At 35.1% G+C, this 15101-nt stretch overlaps 1 protein-coding gene across 1 annotated transcript in view; it reads right to left on the bottom strand.

Annotated features, from left to right (window-relative positions):
- LOC150099128 (folliculin-interacting protein 2-like) overlaps nt 1-15101 on the bottom strand; it is a 412583-nt gene that overhangs the window by 82626 nt on the left and 314856 nt on the right. Inside the window, exon 14 of the mRNA XM_090404004.1 lies at nt 2035-2883. Within this exon, the coding sequence (XP_090260130.1) occupies nt 2035-2883 (849 nt within the window). The remainder of the gene's footprint in view (nt 1-2034; nt 2884-15101) is intronic.

Genomic DNA, 15101 nt, shown 5'->3' with positions numbered 1-15101 from the left:
GGACAGAAAAGAAGAAGAAATCCATTCACATTTTTCTTGAAATGTGGAATTTGTAATTGCTAGAAAACACTTAATGAGAATGGCAGAAGGTAGTTCCAGAGGAATGAGGAAGAAGAGAAGTATATTCAGGGTGTTTCCAGTTGGTCTGAAAAGGAATGCTGCACAGCTGCTCTTGTTTTAACAGACCTAACAGAAAGTGGAGAAATGACAGTTGCCAGTTTCAGTGAAGTAGTGGCCATACTTGATAAAAGATACATAGCTGAAGAACAGCATATGTAAGAGAGTGGTTGAAATGAGTCAATATGGGAAGGATATCACCTATTAGTCAAATTCTGGAGAGCAAGGATTTTTAAGAATGTTTTGGGTATACCATTCAAAACATGTGAACAATATTCTAAGGATGAGGAAGCTATTAATGTGATGCATTTATACTAGGCTGCATAATAAAGTAAATGTCAGTCCAAGGCAAGATCTGATCCTCCTTGTGATTTGTATATTATGAATGTAAGGGTAGATGAGATGAAGTTCCTTTCATGAGGAAAAAAAGGCAAGATTGCATTCTGGTAGCATTGTAGGTGACCAGGTTATCCTCCTCGCTGAAGAATGGTACAGAGATCAGTGTTCACTGGTTACAGATAATCTTATCTTGGGATGCCTGATTTCCGGATGATTTGTCAAACAAGTAGGACAAATGAAGTGTATTGAAGAAGCTAGATAGGATATTAGTGGTGACTGAGAGTAGGTCATTTATGTAAAGGAGAAAGAAGGTAGGTGATAAAGCAGAGCCCTGAGGCACTCCTACAATAGTGGAGGAGCCTGAAGAAAGGGTGCCATCTACCTTGTCAAACAGTGAATGACCAGGGAGAAAGACAGCTTGCTACCCAATTACAGAAGATGGCAATTTACTGAGCAGGGCTCAAAGTTAGACATAATCAAATGCTAGAAATGTCAAGATTGAGAGTACATTTCTCCAAACTTTTTTATGGTATGTCTAGTGATGAATGATGTGGAATAAGAGGTCAGACATGGATACAGAGGGGTGGAATTCATACTAGTTATCACTGATTAAATGGTAGGCCTTTAGGTAGTGGTAGAGTTGACAATTTGTGTTTTCTCCATTATTCAGAATGTAGAATGGAGAGTGAAGGTATTCGTGCTGGTAGAGCGGTGTTTGTGAAATTATTGCTAGAAAAGGAAAAGTAGAAATAGAACATCTATGAGAGTGACTTGAGTAAACCTATATGAGAGAGAGAGAGAGACATAGAGGGAAGGTCACCTTTTAAGTGAAATGCTATCCAGAAAAATGCAGTTTTTTGCTGCATTAAGCATTTTTAGGATGATTTTTGATGCAAATGCAAGAACAATATTGTAAGGTTGGGCAAACTCTTGGAATTTATATACAGTGTTAAGTTGTTGCAGTGAGAAGCAATGTCTTGAAAAAAAAAAAAAAAAAAAAAACCACCAGATTTCTTGCAGAATGAACATGATGTATCTGTGACAGGAAAAGCTAGTGGTATAAGTCAGCTTGGAAGAGGAAATCTGATCTTGATCTGAGCATCAACTAACAGGAAGTAAAGTGATATCTTTCTTAAGAGAAATAAGGCAGGGCTCTGCTTTGTTAGTAGCAAAATTCAAAAAGTTGTTCTCCGCTGCTAGAGAAGAACAAGGAGAGATTAGTGTTTAAGACACTGGTTACGGAAGATCATTAGCTTGAATAATCATTTTACTATGCTCTTCAACTTAATCAAGGATCATGGTGTAATTTTATTAACTTTATTCTGGAAGTTTTATGTGAATCAGCTTGCTAATTTAAAAAATCTTACAACAAAAAATAAATATACACATAAACATCAACAGTGAATCAATACTTAATACAAATATATTACCTGATTACTTATTTAAAATATGAAATTGAACATATATGAAATATTTCGGAATACTGAAACAAACTAAACAATATTCTAAACAAGATATTATGCTTGTTCTTATGTGGAAAAATAGGAGGGCAAGAAAAATAAAGATGAAACTAATTACCTGGGGAGAGGCAACTCAGCAGCTCCTTCTGGTATAGAATCAGAAACATAAGACTTAAGCATCTCGGCTAAGGACAATCTTCTTCCTTTCTGATTTATCTCTGTATTCGTGTTGTCTTCCATACTATGATAACCTTCTTCTGATGTATCCTCCTCTGTCATTTTATTAGTCACTGAACAAAGAGAATCCTCAGAATTCTGATGAATATGATTAATTTGCAAGTTTTTTGTTTGTGTTGTTTCGAATTGTCCATCTTTGGTTTGTGATGAGTTTATCCTATCTGTTATTAATGTCCTCCTTAAGACACCATTAGGAATAAAACTTTTTGAACTTGATGTATTTTCTGTTTCAACTGATTTGATCTGTTCTTTCTTATCCTCCATGCTCTCATAACCTAAACTATCTAAATTAGAATCAGAGTTCAGTTGTTTATTTTGAACACAATTCCTGTGCCTTTCCAAAGTTAACTTTTTTGAGATTAAAGGACTGTCTCCAAGCATGAATAAAACAGTTTCACAATTTTCAGGTACAATACACATTCCATTTGAATTAACAGTTACCACGGGTTTATGGTCAGTTCGATTCCTTTTAGATTTACACCAGCTATTTAATCCATTTTTCACATAATTCCTTTCTGTCTGGTTAATTGCACAATATCTACACATCTTGGGACTTTTGTAAGCAGAATGTGTATTCAGTCCATTAACACTTCTGGTGTATTGACATGACTCAAGAGAACACACTGTAGATGCCATGCATCTACAAGATGAAGTATCAGAATTAAAGGAAGCATTTTTGACAGGATTTTCAGATTTGAAATTTTCTTTTTTCTCTGGAATATATGCACATCTGAAAATTATTTGAAAATAGAATTAATACAGGAAAAGCACATGAATAAAAAAAGTGTCTACTTATTAAAAATTAAAATTAGTTGCCCAATTTCTGAAATGGGAATCCATTTCCAGTAGTATGATGTAGGCACATTCCTCTTCTTGTGGGCAAATCAACTAAAGTATAAAGTCAGTATAGGAGAATGAATGACTCCTATTTGGGTTTTTTTTTTGGTCAAATTTATTTTAAAACTAAGTTATACCAACTAGTTTTGCCAACTGTGGCTGTTGGCTTCATCAGGGTAAAAGATGTATAAAAAATAAGAACACTTAAATGCTAAAAACTGTTTATACTAAAGCCATAAAATGAACTGAATACAATTGCATTTTTATAAAAGTAGAAGAATGCGTACATCACACGCATAGCGTGTGTATGATCTACTAGTTACTATGTAGGAATGTTCTGTAGTTGGCAGCAAAATTTAATTCTGGCATGTTGAAAGATCTAATGAGGGTCTTCCAGATCTCGTGTATGATCTACTAGTTGTAGATCATACACGTGCTATGTGTGTGATGTACGCATTCGTCTGCTTTTATAAAAATGCAATTGTATTCAGTTCATTTTATGGTTTTAGTATAAACAGTTTTTAGCGTTTAAGTGTTCTTATATTTTACACATCTTTTACCCTGATGAAGCCAACAGCCACAGTTGGCAAAACTAGTTGGTATAACTTAGTTTTAAAATATAATTTGACCAAAAAAAAACCCAAATAGTAGTAATTCATTCTCCTATAGTTCTTGTGGTCAAAAATAACTGTTTTATCATCAAAAAGTCAGTATATTATATCTGTAATGTATGTATTCGTTCACCTGTTTTATTTTATTTTAATGAAAGATTTGTGTTTCTAAGACAGAAAAACCGGCTATGTCTGTATGAGACCAGCTAACCAATCTTCACTTGAAAAGTTGCCTCTTGTCCAAGATGGGATTTCCAATTATTTCCCTCAACACTGTCCCACAAAGGTACAACTTGCAATCTGTACAACATTTAAAATAGTAAATTAGACTATGAGTTTTATTAGTTCATAGCTCCCACAGAAGAAGTAAAACATTCAAGGCATTACAGAGGGTTACTGACGAATAAAAAAATAAAACTAGTTTTGTTCAAGACACAAAGAGAACAGTAGCCAGGAAATCAATCCCATACATAAATGATCTGATGAAATTGTAGAAAGTTTTTCTGTTTAGTTACAATATTCTCTATCAAGAAAGGATTTATGTTAAACTACAACTCTAATTAGAGCCATGGCTCTAATTAGAGTTGTAGGGCTAATTAGAGTTGTATGGCTCTAATTAGAGTTGTATGGCTTCTCAAGCCATAGCACTGCTATGGCTTGAGAAGATATAAGGAAAGAATGTCAGTAGTGCATGGGAAGTGGTCAAAGATTGTTTGAGAGAAGCAGTACCAGACTGCACACCCAAGGTTAGGAGGTTAAACCAAGTAGGGATTAAGTGGATGAGTAGAGATATAAAGCAAGAGCTGTAAAAAAGAAAACTCGTGGAGGGAATATAAAGAAAAAGGTGATCAAGTAAGAGAAACAATGGCTATGGAAGGATGACCTTTATCGATGCTGATGGTAGAAAGGTGACAGAAGCAAAAGAAATAGTTGAGCTGCTGAGAGATCACTTTGTAAAGGTGTATCATCCAGATGGAAATTTTGTAGTTGCTGATGTGACAGAGACTGATGTCAGATTTCAGATAGATGAACAGGAACAACTTTGTCAATCTGACAAAGTTGTTCAATCTAAGTCTTAGCTCTGCAAGGTTCCAAGGGAGTGGAAACAAATTACGATAGTTCCATCACATAAAGATGGCTCCAGAAGTAGCAAACTACAGATCAATTAGTACTACCTCTGGAGTGGTGGTGGTGGTTAAAATATTGGAAAAGTTGGTAAAGGTAAAATCAGAAATGGGTGGACAGGAATATGATACTTTATGGTAGGCAGTATGGCTTTGTAAAAAGTAAGTCCAGCCCTACCTTAGTAATTTATTCACATTTTATAATTAAGTGACAGCAGAATTAATTAAGGGAAATGGCTACACCATGATACTGCTGGACTTTGCAAAAGTATTTGACAGAATACCACACGAAAAACTATTACAAAAGTTGAAGTAAATGAGAATACATATGAAGCTGGTTTGTACAGATGGAGGAGGGAGTCACAGACACCGGACAGTAGTATATGGTGGAGTGAAATCTAAGAGAATGGCGGGCTTCACTTATTTTGCATTTTAATGATATAAGGAAATATCTGGGGGAGGGGTACTTAGTTGTTTATTAGATCTCGTGTATGATTGGTTTGGTTTGTGGATTGGTTTAACTTGTATGCTAATGATATTGGCAAAGATTTGGATGGAGTTATTCATTTGTTTAAAGATGATACAAAGTTGGGACGAACTATGAAGAGTAGAGAAGATGTGGCCTTACAAGAATACTTGAATAATCGAGAGATTGGGGATGGGGATATCAGTTCAATGTTGCAAAATGTAAGGTTTTAAAATTTGGGAAACAAAGATGGGATGTAGATTTATGCTTGGTGAGGATATATTGTTGGAGGCAGAGGAAATAAGAAATCTCGGGGTGATAGTGGATAAGGATCTGAAATTTAGGGGACACATTGCCAAAATTGTGAGGTCAACACAAAGAATTTTGCTAATGATGCGGGGGGACACTGACTTGTAGAAGTAAGGAGATTCGTGTCCCAATGTATAAGGTTCTGATTAGGCCACATATGGACTACTGTGCTCAGATTTGGTCACTTGGTTTTCAAAAGGACAAAGAGATGTTGGAAAGGTCTAGAGGCAACCGACTAAGATCGTTTCTGACCTTTGGAATGTTGAATATGAGGAAAGATTGAGAAGATGCAATTTACAGAGTCTAGTGGAGAGGAGGAAGAGGGTAGATATGATAGAGACCTACAAGTTAGTAATGGGTTGTTACAGGATCAATATTGGAGAGATTCTGCAGAAAACAGTGGAAGATCAGGGAGAACCAGAGGTCATCCCTGGAAACTGTATAAAGAGGGTGTGAGAAGCAGGTTTTTTGCATGCAGAGTTGTGAAAGATTGGAATGCCTTGACTGAGAGTGTGGTGTCTGCAGAGAATTTGAGTGTGTTTAAGATGCGGTATGATGAGGGGTAATAATAATAATGATGTAAAACTGGAGGACAATAGCTGATAAAGGTGATGTAGATATCCTGCAGGATTATTTAAATAAATTGGCATTGTAGGCAAAGGATAATTGTTATCAATTTAACATTGAAAAATATAAGATTATGCACTTTAGGTTGAAAAGGTTGAATACTTTGTATCACATTGATGGTACTTGATTGCATGAAATTAATGAGGCTAGGGACTTGGAGTTAATGGTGAACAAAGAATTGAGGGTTTTTACACAGATCTGAGTTTTTTGGAAATGAAAAGTTGGTAGAGGGAATCCAGAGATGAATGGCCAAGTGACAGGTATATGGAATGCCCCCTATGAGGGCAGGCTAGTGTGTGGGTTGCAAAGTTTAGTTGATAGGTGGAAAAGCAGGGACATAACAGAAACATAATTAAAGGGATTCTATAAAACTGACAAAAAGGAAATTTTTTCAGTACATGACAAAGAGAGAAACACTTTGGTGTCACCATGAAGTTGTGTAAAAGTGTAGTTAGTAATGTGTGGACTAGATTTTTTTGCTTGCAGAGCGGTAAATGAGTGGAATGGACTGCCAGAATTAGTAGTGAATATCTCACCAGTGAATGAGTTTAAGAAAAGGTATGGTAGGTACTGTGACTATAAAAGTCAGTGTGGGTATCTCACAACGAGTCTTCTGACTACATGGAGATACCTGTATATTATTATTATTATTACTGACAAGGAATTATGTTCTTGTTTTAATCCTATGTGAAGCACAAGCATGTGTAATGCAACTTCACAACTTCTCTATTAGTGTATAAAAAGTGTTGACTTCACATCATTTGTCTTAGTATCCTATAATACAAAAACATGAGAAGGGTCCCTAACCAGACCAGTTCCAAGTTTTATTGAGGTCTCATCATTAGGAACCAGACCCAAGAAGATACCAAGACTAAATTAATGCAGAAGTCATACTCTTTCCATATACAAGTAGAAAATAGGTTAAAACCAGCCAGGATAGTGACCCTTCTCAATGGTTTTTTGCATTATGGAATACTGAGGAAGTTGAGAAATCAACAGTTTCTATATGCAAGTAGACAAGTCATGAAGATACTTTGTGCTTATGCTTATGTTGAGGATTAAAACAAAAGAATTATATCTTGTAACAGCAAAAATAAATAACAAATAAAACAAAATAATAAGATATGTTATAACAGAACTATAAAAATTTGGAGAAAGAAGACAAGGCTAATAGTAATGGCAAGTACCTACTAGATTTCTGGTCTGAATGCATCAATTCACATGAAGGGCAGGAATACTCACCAACCCTATCTCTCTCTCTCAAAAAAAAAAAAAAAAAAAAAAAAAAAAAAAAAAAAAAAAAAACCTTGTTAATGGTGAGAGTGCTGTCTTCAGATGGTTCACAACAGAAGGGAGAGTACAGTGGATTTGAAACATAAAGTGATAACCATTTAGTTTTGGGTAGGATAAAAATGAGTATTATGATGAAAGGAAATGTGTCCTTACTGAGATTTCAAAAAAAAAAAAAAGAATGAAAGCTGAACAAGACCTTATACAACGAAACCATAACCTCTTTATTTCTGTGTCATTGCCATAATTCAGTTCAGTGTGATGACTTCACAACTCATGCATTGTGGTCCCTGAACTTTAGAGCCTTGTCCACAACCACTCCAAGATCTCATCTCCTTTACCTCCTTCAAAGCAAGTGTATGCTTAGCATCCCATCAGCGTTTACCAAATTTCAGAATCTTACACCTGGCAACACTTGAACTGGCAATTCCACTTACTTGCTCACTTATACAATCTATTCAAAGTACACCTCAAAGGCCATAACATTTGTTTGACTCCTCATTGTTCTCCTTAATTTTGCATCACCTGCAAACTACTGTATATCTCCAGTTAAACCTGTCCCAATATCATTAACGTACAAGTTGAACAACAACTGTTCCAAAATAGACCCCTTAGGGACACCATTAGTGAATTTCCTGTTTTGAGAAACTGCACCCTCATATACATCTTGCTGATACCTAACTGACAGCCAGTCACCTAACACAACTTACTAGTTTGTTATTCATTCCCAATTGTTTCAATTTACCTATCAGCTTGTTGTGTGACAACTTATCAGCACCTTTGCAAAACCTAGTATATTACTACAGTATATGCATGTTCCCTATCCAATGCATTCATCACCCAGTTATAGGTGAAATAAGCAAATTTGTATATTTGCTTATTTGACCTATGCATGACTTCCATTTAACAAGCTGCTGACAATCACACAATAATCTCTCCAATTGTTGGAAGTTTTTTTACTTCGTTATACTATAAATTAAAGATACCAAGAAATTATATATAGTAGAATCCACTTATGTGATCACGGATATTATCAATAGGGTATTGTTATCAAAATCAGTCAGTCCCAAAACACATCATTTAAAATGAATAATCCATCTATTATAATCAAAGTTCCAGTTATTCTTATCAAAATCTACAAATGTTTAGCCTTTTGTATCTCACAATTCTAAGAAATAAGGGTTAATCAGGAGAAAATTTGACGAAGAACATTTGTCAAAATCTGACTTTTTTTTTTTTTTTTTGTTAATCTTCCTTTAATCTTATTCTTCTGTAAATCTTATATCTTCCAGGCAAATGCAGGTGGGTAATCTTAATATTTTTTTAATCTTAATCTTCCAGGCAAATGCAGGGTGGTATAAATACAGTCTAATTGTGATTTTTCGAGTTTATTTTCGTGCTCTCTTTCAGTAAGTGCACATTAAAACAGACCTTAGCATTGTTGCAGAAGCAAGTAAACGTAAAGATTTATCTTTTCAAGAAAGCAAAGAATTTTGCAGTGCTATGATAAGTTGCCCAAAATGAGTTCAGTGTAGTGTGGCTGTACATTTAAAAATTTCACAACCACTCTTGTGAAAGATCTTAAAAAGCAGATCAAACATTAAAACTAATGAGAACATGGATCAGAGGAGAGCCCGATCTGGTAAGGATACTCAGTTGAATCAGCATTAAATATTTGGTTTAGTAATGTTCATGAAAGGAATTCTTTGATTAATAGGCCTTTGATGCATCAAAAAGCAGAACTTACTTGCAAAAACAATGGGCAAAGAAAATTTTCTCGCAACTGATGGATGGTTTAACATGAGATGGAAAAAGCAAGAGAATATTGTGTACAAGTATATTCATGGTGAAGAAAAAAGTGCTGATGCGTGGATTAAGACCAAGTGACCAAAAATTATTGCTGAAAATTCTCCAGAGGATATTTATAATGCAGACGAAACAGGACTCTATTTTAGTGCAAAGCCTAAGCATACTTATATGTTTAAAAATGAAAGTACTAAAGGATTTAAATCTTGAAAAGTTCTTTGTTGTGCTAATATGAAAGGTGAGAAACGAGAGCACCTAGTGATTGAAAAAAGTAAAACTCCTCGGTGTTTTAAAGGTGTAAAAAGTTTGCATGTTGACTACCATTCTAGTGCAAATGCTTGGATGACTAATGACAATTTTCAACAATTGGTTAGTTAAGTGGGATCTTAATTCAAAGCAAAAAATTGTCTTTGTAGTAGACAACTACACTTCACACACAAACAATTTATCGTTAAAGAACATCAAAGTAATTTTCTTGTCTTCGAACACTACATCGTTAATTCAACCACGTGACCAAGGCATCATATGAGCATCATATAAAAGACCAATCTGATGCAATTGCAAAAAAGATTTCCCTTCTTGATGCATTGCATTTGGTAGCAATGTCATGGAAGCAAGTCTCAGAGAAGACTATTGAAAACTGCTTCCAAAAAGGTGGATTTTTTAAGACAAACTCATTCTTCTGAAGAATTTGAATATCTTACAAATGAAATTTTTGATAAAACCCCCAGACGGCATGTCAAAAGAAGAATCTGAAAATTGGTTGGATATTGATGACAACGTTGAAGTGGTGGCTATAATGACAGTGTCAGAAATATGTCAAACTGCTTCCGATGAGAACTTTAAACTAATAGAAGAAAGTGAACCTAATACAAGTATAGAAGAACAAATCTTAGAAGCTCCTCCAACCAATGCCCAGATGCAAAAAACTCTATGAATACTTTGTTGCAGTGTGCAACAAAGAGCAACAAACTTCGATAGGCATTATGAGCATGAGCAATATATTCAAAGACATGACAGACAACACTAGATAAGTTTTTAAAATAAATTTTCTGTTGTTGCTTATTAAAAAGTTGTTGATAACAATAAATTGATATAAATGATGCAATTTTTTATATCCTATGCTTAATGTTATCAGCCGGAAGTATTTTGAAGTATTTTCCCTGTACTGAAAATATTTCAGGTGCACACTTTGTTTGCTTACACTTGGATAAAGGATTAAACCAAGTATATAATTTCTTGGTATCTTTAATCTCTCCAATATACCATAACTCCAAATATACAGATTGGCCTATAATTTGAAGCCACAGCATTATTACCCATTTGTACAATGGAATAATTTTACCTTCTTTTCACTCCTTTGAGATTCATGTTGTTGTGAGACATTTATTAAACAGATATGCCAAGGTTTCCCAAGATATTCCAAGTAGGAAACTGACAACATCATAAACATCAATTTCCTGTATGTATCCTCAAGGGGTGTTTCATCAGGCTACTATGACAGCACTATATAATTAAGTTTACATTATTATTAACCTCCTGTAAACAATTTCCCTCCAAACTAGTCTATTACATGTCAGCACTCCGATATTGTCATATCTAGCATTTCATTCTTCTAAGACACCTTTGAATGAATCAAGCCACCTAGACCTTGGTATTCCTCTGGATCTCTTTCCTGCCATTTTTGCAAAACAGCTGTTTCATTAACCTTTCTTTTCCTTCTGTTTAAGCAACCACACCATCTGATATTAGCTCTGCTCACATATTCCTGAATGCTAACAATTCAAGTTCCTTCCTAATATCTTTATTTTTAATACGATTCTATCACCGATGCCATCTGTTCACTCCTCTAATTTTTCTTAGAACTTAAGTGCCTTATTCCTAACCCAACTATCAGATTCCATAACTTAAAACTGGTTTGAACACTGTCTTGTATACTGCTAGTTTGGTGTTTTGGCTAATTTCTCTCTTATTTCATATAAATTTATTCAACTGGCTTCCCACTGTAGATCATCCCACTGTTTAAAATTACTGGTTTCAGTTGTTAGTGCGTTTATATGATGTAGAGAAGCACAACTGATCATTTGTTTATACATAATACAGATGTGCACTGTAAATATATAATGCTTTATGTATAGGATTTCTTTTCTTCATGTTGAAGTTTCTGGAACAAAAAACTACACAAACACAGGAATGTATATAAATAATTTAGTAGCTAAAATTAATTATTTCCTGGCAACATTTTGCTAGCTTAAGTTAGCATTATCAGACACAATTTAACACTGCACATTCAGTGAAGATACAAACTAAAATTATATGGATAACAAGGACAGTCAATGTGCATGGGAGGCAACAATGGCAATCTTCATGGTGATTCTACATTTCTGCAATAATTATTTCTACAATAGTGTTTGTTTTTTAAACAAAACAACTTCACTTGATTTACGGTGTATATCCAATATAATATCGGTGACGTATTACAGTGGTATATCCAATATCTCAAGGGCTCACTTGTATGGAAGTGAGTATGGAAGTGATGAACCCAAGGCACCTGATGCTGGATCATGCTTTATTTCATGTAATATACATCTGTTATATTATTTGTAGACTGGCCCCTGCTTTTCTTTCCTTATTGCTCCCCCCCCCCCCCATCTTCATTCATCTCTTGCAGTTTGTTTAGCCTTACCCAGTAAGCTAAACAAACACAGAAGAAGGCAATGGCAAACCACTTCTCTATAAATTTTGCAAAGAAAACCTTATAAACAGAGGCTTAAGTTATTGTGATATAGTGCTAGAAGATGGGACACCCAGGCTACTGGGGAAGAGCAGAGAGAAACTTACAATGAAGTTAACAACAACAATGAAGCTGGATTAAAGCCTTCTGGAAGTTCAACTTCTGAAAGAGTTAGTCTCAGAAGAAGATGCCTCTGCTTTACTGATTTACATAAAATAGGAACATGGAATGTAAAAAGCAAGTATCAAGGAAAACTTGAAATGGTGAAGAAAGAAATGAGAAGAACTTGAGTTAAGATGTTAGGAGTCAGTGAACTGAGATAGACAGGAATGGGTCACTTTGATAGTGATGATTTCATAATGAATTACTCTGGAGGTTAAAACTTTGAAAAAATGGAGTAGTATTCATACGAGGGTTGTTTGAAATATAGATGAATTTCGTAAATTTCTAATAGATGGCGACACAATTCGTTCATTCATTTCAGTGTTGACACATATCATCTTTTTCATAACCACTGGCAAAATCTTAGCTGCGTGAGATGCATACTTTTCGTTTGGCAAACATTTAAAATGACCATGTTCGCATTTTTCATAAAAATGGAGAAAAACAAGTTTCGTGCAGTGATAAAACACTTTTATTTGAAGAAGTGGACAGCCGTGCAGATTAAAGCCAAGTTAGATGCAGTTCATGGGAACTCTGCACCAGCATTAAAATCTATTTATTTTTGGATAAATGAGTTTAAACATGGTTGTAAGTCCATCGAAGATGAAGCACGTTCCGTGCGCCAGACTGAGGTCACTACAAAGGAAATGATTGACAAAATCCATGGTATCATTATGGAAGACCGCTAAGTGAAAGTGTGTGAGATTACTGAGATTGTAGGTATCTCGGCTGAAATTTTGACTGTTGATCAAAAATGCATGTGAAAAGACATTTCAATGCAGTGTTTGGCGATGTTTAATTGCAATTTGCAGGAATTTTTGCTTTTGCATCAATTCGTGACTGTAGATGAAACTTGAACCCACCACTACACACCTGAGTCCAAGCAGCAGTCAAAACAGTGGATATTGCCCGGTGTAAGAGCACCAAAAAAAGTGAAGACCGTTTTGTCAGCTGGGAAGGTGATGGCCACTGTTTTTTGGAATTCCAAAGGAATTACCATGATAGACTATTTGAAAAAGGGTAAGACAATAACAGGAATCTATTATGCGTAATTTTTGGATCATTTAAAAGAAGAGCGGAAGAAAAAATGGCCAAGATTGGCACATAAAAAGTGCTCTTTCATCAAGACAATGCACCGTCCCACACATCGGCTGTAGCAGTGGCAAAATTGCACGACTTGAGGTTCAAATTGGTTCCACATCCACTGTATTTTCCAGACTTGGCCTCATGTGACATCTTCTTGTTCCCAAACTTAAAAATTTGGCTTGGTGGGAAAAAATTTTCTTAGAACAAGGATGTCATTAAGGCTGTCAATGACTATTTTGCACAAATTGATAAATCCTACTTTTTAGATGGGATGAAAAAATTGGAAACTCGCTGGACCAAATGTGTAGACCTCGATGGAGACTATGTTGAGAAATAAAGGTGAAAAAAATGTGTTTAACTTATTTTTTTTACCAAACTTTTCAAACAGCCCTCAGAGTTAGAAGAGAATACAGAAAATACACTTTAGGTTACAACTGTTTATTTGAATATAAGAAAGCTTTTGATTGCATCAATCACAACACGCTGTGAATTGTAATGAGATCAATGGAAATAACTGAACATCTAATTCTCTTGATAAGAGAGCTGTATGACAGCCAAGAAGCTTTGTTAAAAACAGTCTTTAGAGAAACAGACAATGTTCAAGTGGAAAAAGGAGTGTGACAGGGTTGTATACTGTCACCCTATCTTTTTAATATTTATAGTGAATATATTATGACAATGGCTAACGTAGACAAAGATCCAGCTGGAATTAAGATTGGTGGAAGGAAAATAAATAATATAAGATATGCAGAACGATACAATCCTCATGCCAGAGACTAAGAAAGATCTGGAGCTGTTGATTCTATTGGTTAAGAGGGAGAGTAACAAAGTTAAACATCAGCAAAACAAAAGTGATTGCTTCTGGCAATTTAAATGAATTTATAATAGAAGGAGATGAAATAGTCCGCGTGTGGACACCTGTAACCCCATCAGGCACATCCCCTGGTGGCGGATTGGGGAATGCTCATCATAGTTTACTATGAAGGGTAGGAGGGAAATAAAATACCTCCTGCAGACCAACAGGATAGTACTTCTCTCATAGGCTGGTCTGGGAGCCTTGAAGGTGCAGCCCCACCACCAGACTCAGGTGCTGAAGGCTAATCCCCTATACACCTTAAAATTTCACCCATTAAAAGAAATAACAAAGAGATAGCTGAACTGCCTAAATGGTTAACGACACAGCGAGGAAAAAGGTATATGAGATATGGAACATAAAACATTAAAAGTTTACATGGAAAAGAAAACGAATTAATAGACGAATTTAAAAAATCGAGATTGGATCTACTAGCAGTCACAGAAACAAAAAAGAAGGTCAAGGTTGCCAGAAAATGAAAAATGGATATATACTTTTCTATTCAGGGGTAAACCGAAAAGAATGGGGAAAACAAGGGGTAGCATGCATAATTAAACCAGATCTTGAAAAATATATTACTAAATGGCAACTAATAAATGAAAGTTTGCTGACAATCACTATAGATTTTAAATCAGATAACCAAGTATTCACTGTAATTGTTGCATACAGCCCAAATAATAATGCTAATAAAGAAATTAAAGATGAATTCTTCAAACTCTTACAAAAAACAATTGAAGAATTTCAAGGGCATATTATGCTACTACGAGACCTTAATGGCCGTGTAGGGAATCAAGTAGATAAGGAAATGAAACAAGTGTTGTGATCACAAGGAGAAATAACCCGGAATAATAATGGAGAAAGAATAATAAATCTTTGCCTTATAAATAATTTAGTAATAGCAAATACTATGTTCAAGCATAAAGAAATCCATAAGTTTACCAGTGAAGAGCCCAGTAGAGAAACGAAAAATCTATAATTGATTACGCCATCATAAGCAGATCATACTGGAAGTATACAAAAAAATGCGTCTACAGAGGTCCCGA

Source organism: Typopeltis vanoorti, chromosome 14, assembly GCF_054136105.1.
Source record: "Typopeltis vanoorti isolate ZY-2024b chromosome 14, IOZ_Tvanoo_1.0, whole genome shotgun sequence".
In the NCBI taxonomy this organism is placed as follows: Eukaryota; Metazoa; Arthropoda; class Arachnida; order Uropygi; family Thelyphonidae; genus Typopeltis; species Typopeltis vanoorti.
Note: the sequence above shows the minus strand (reverse complement) of the source record. Positions and strands in the feature narration are given on the sequence as shown.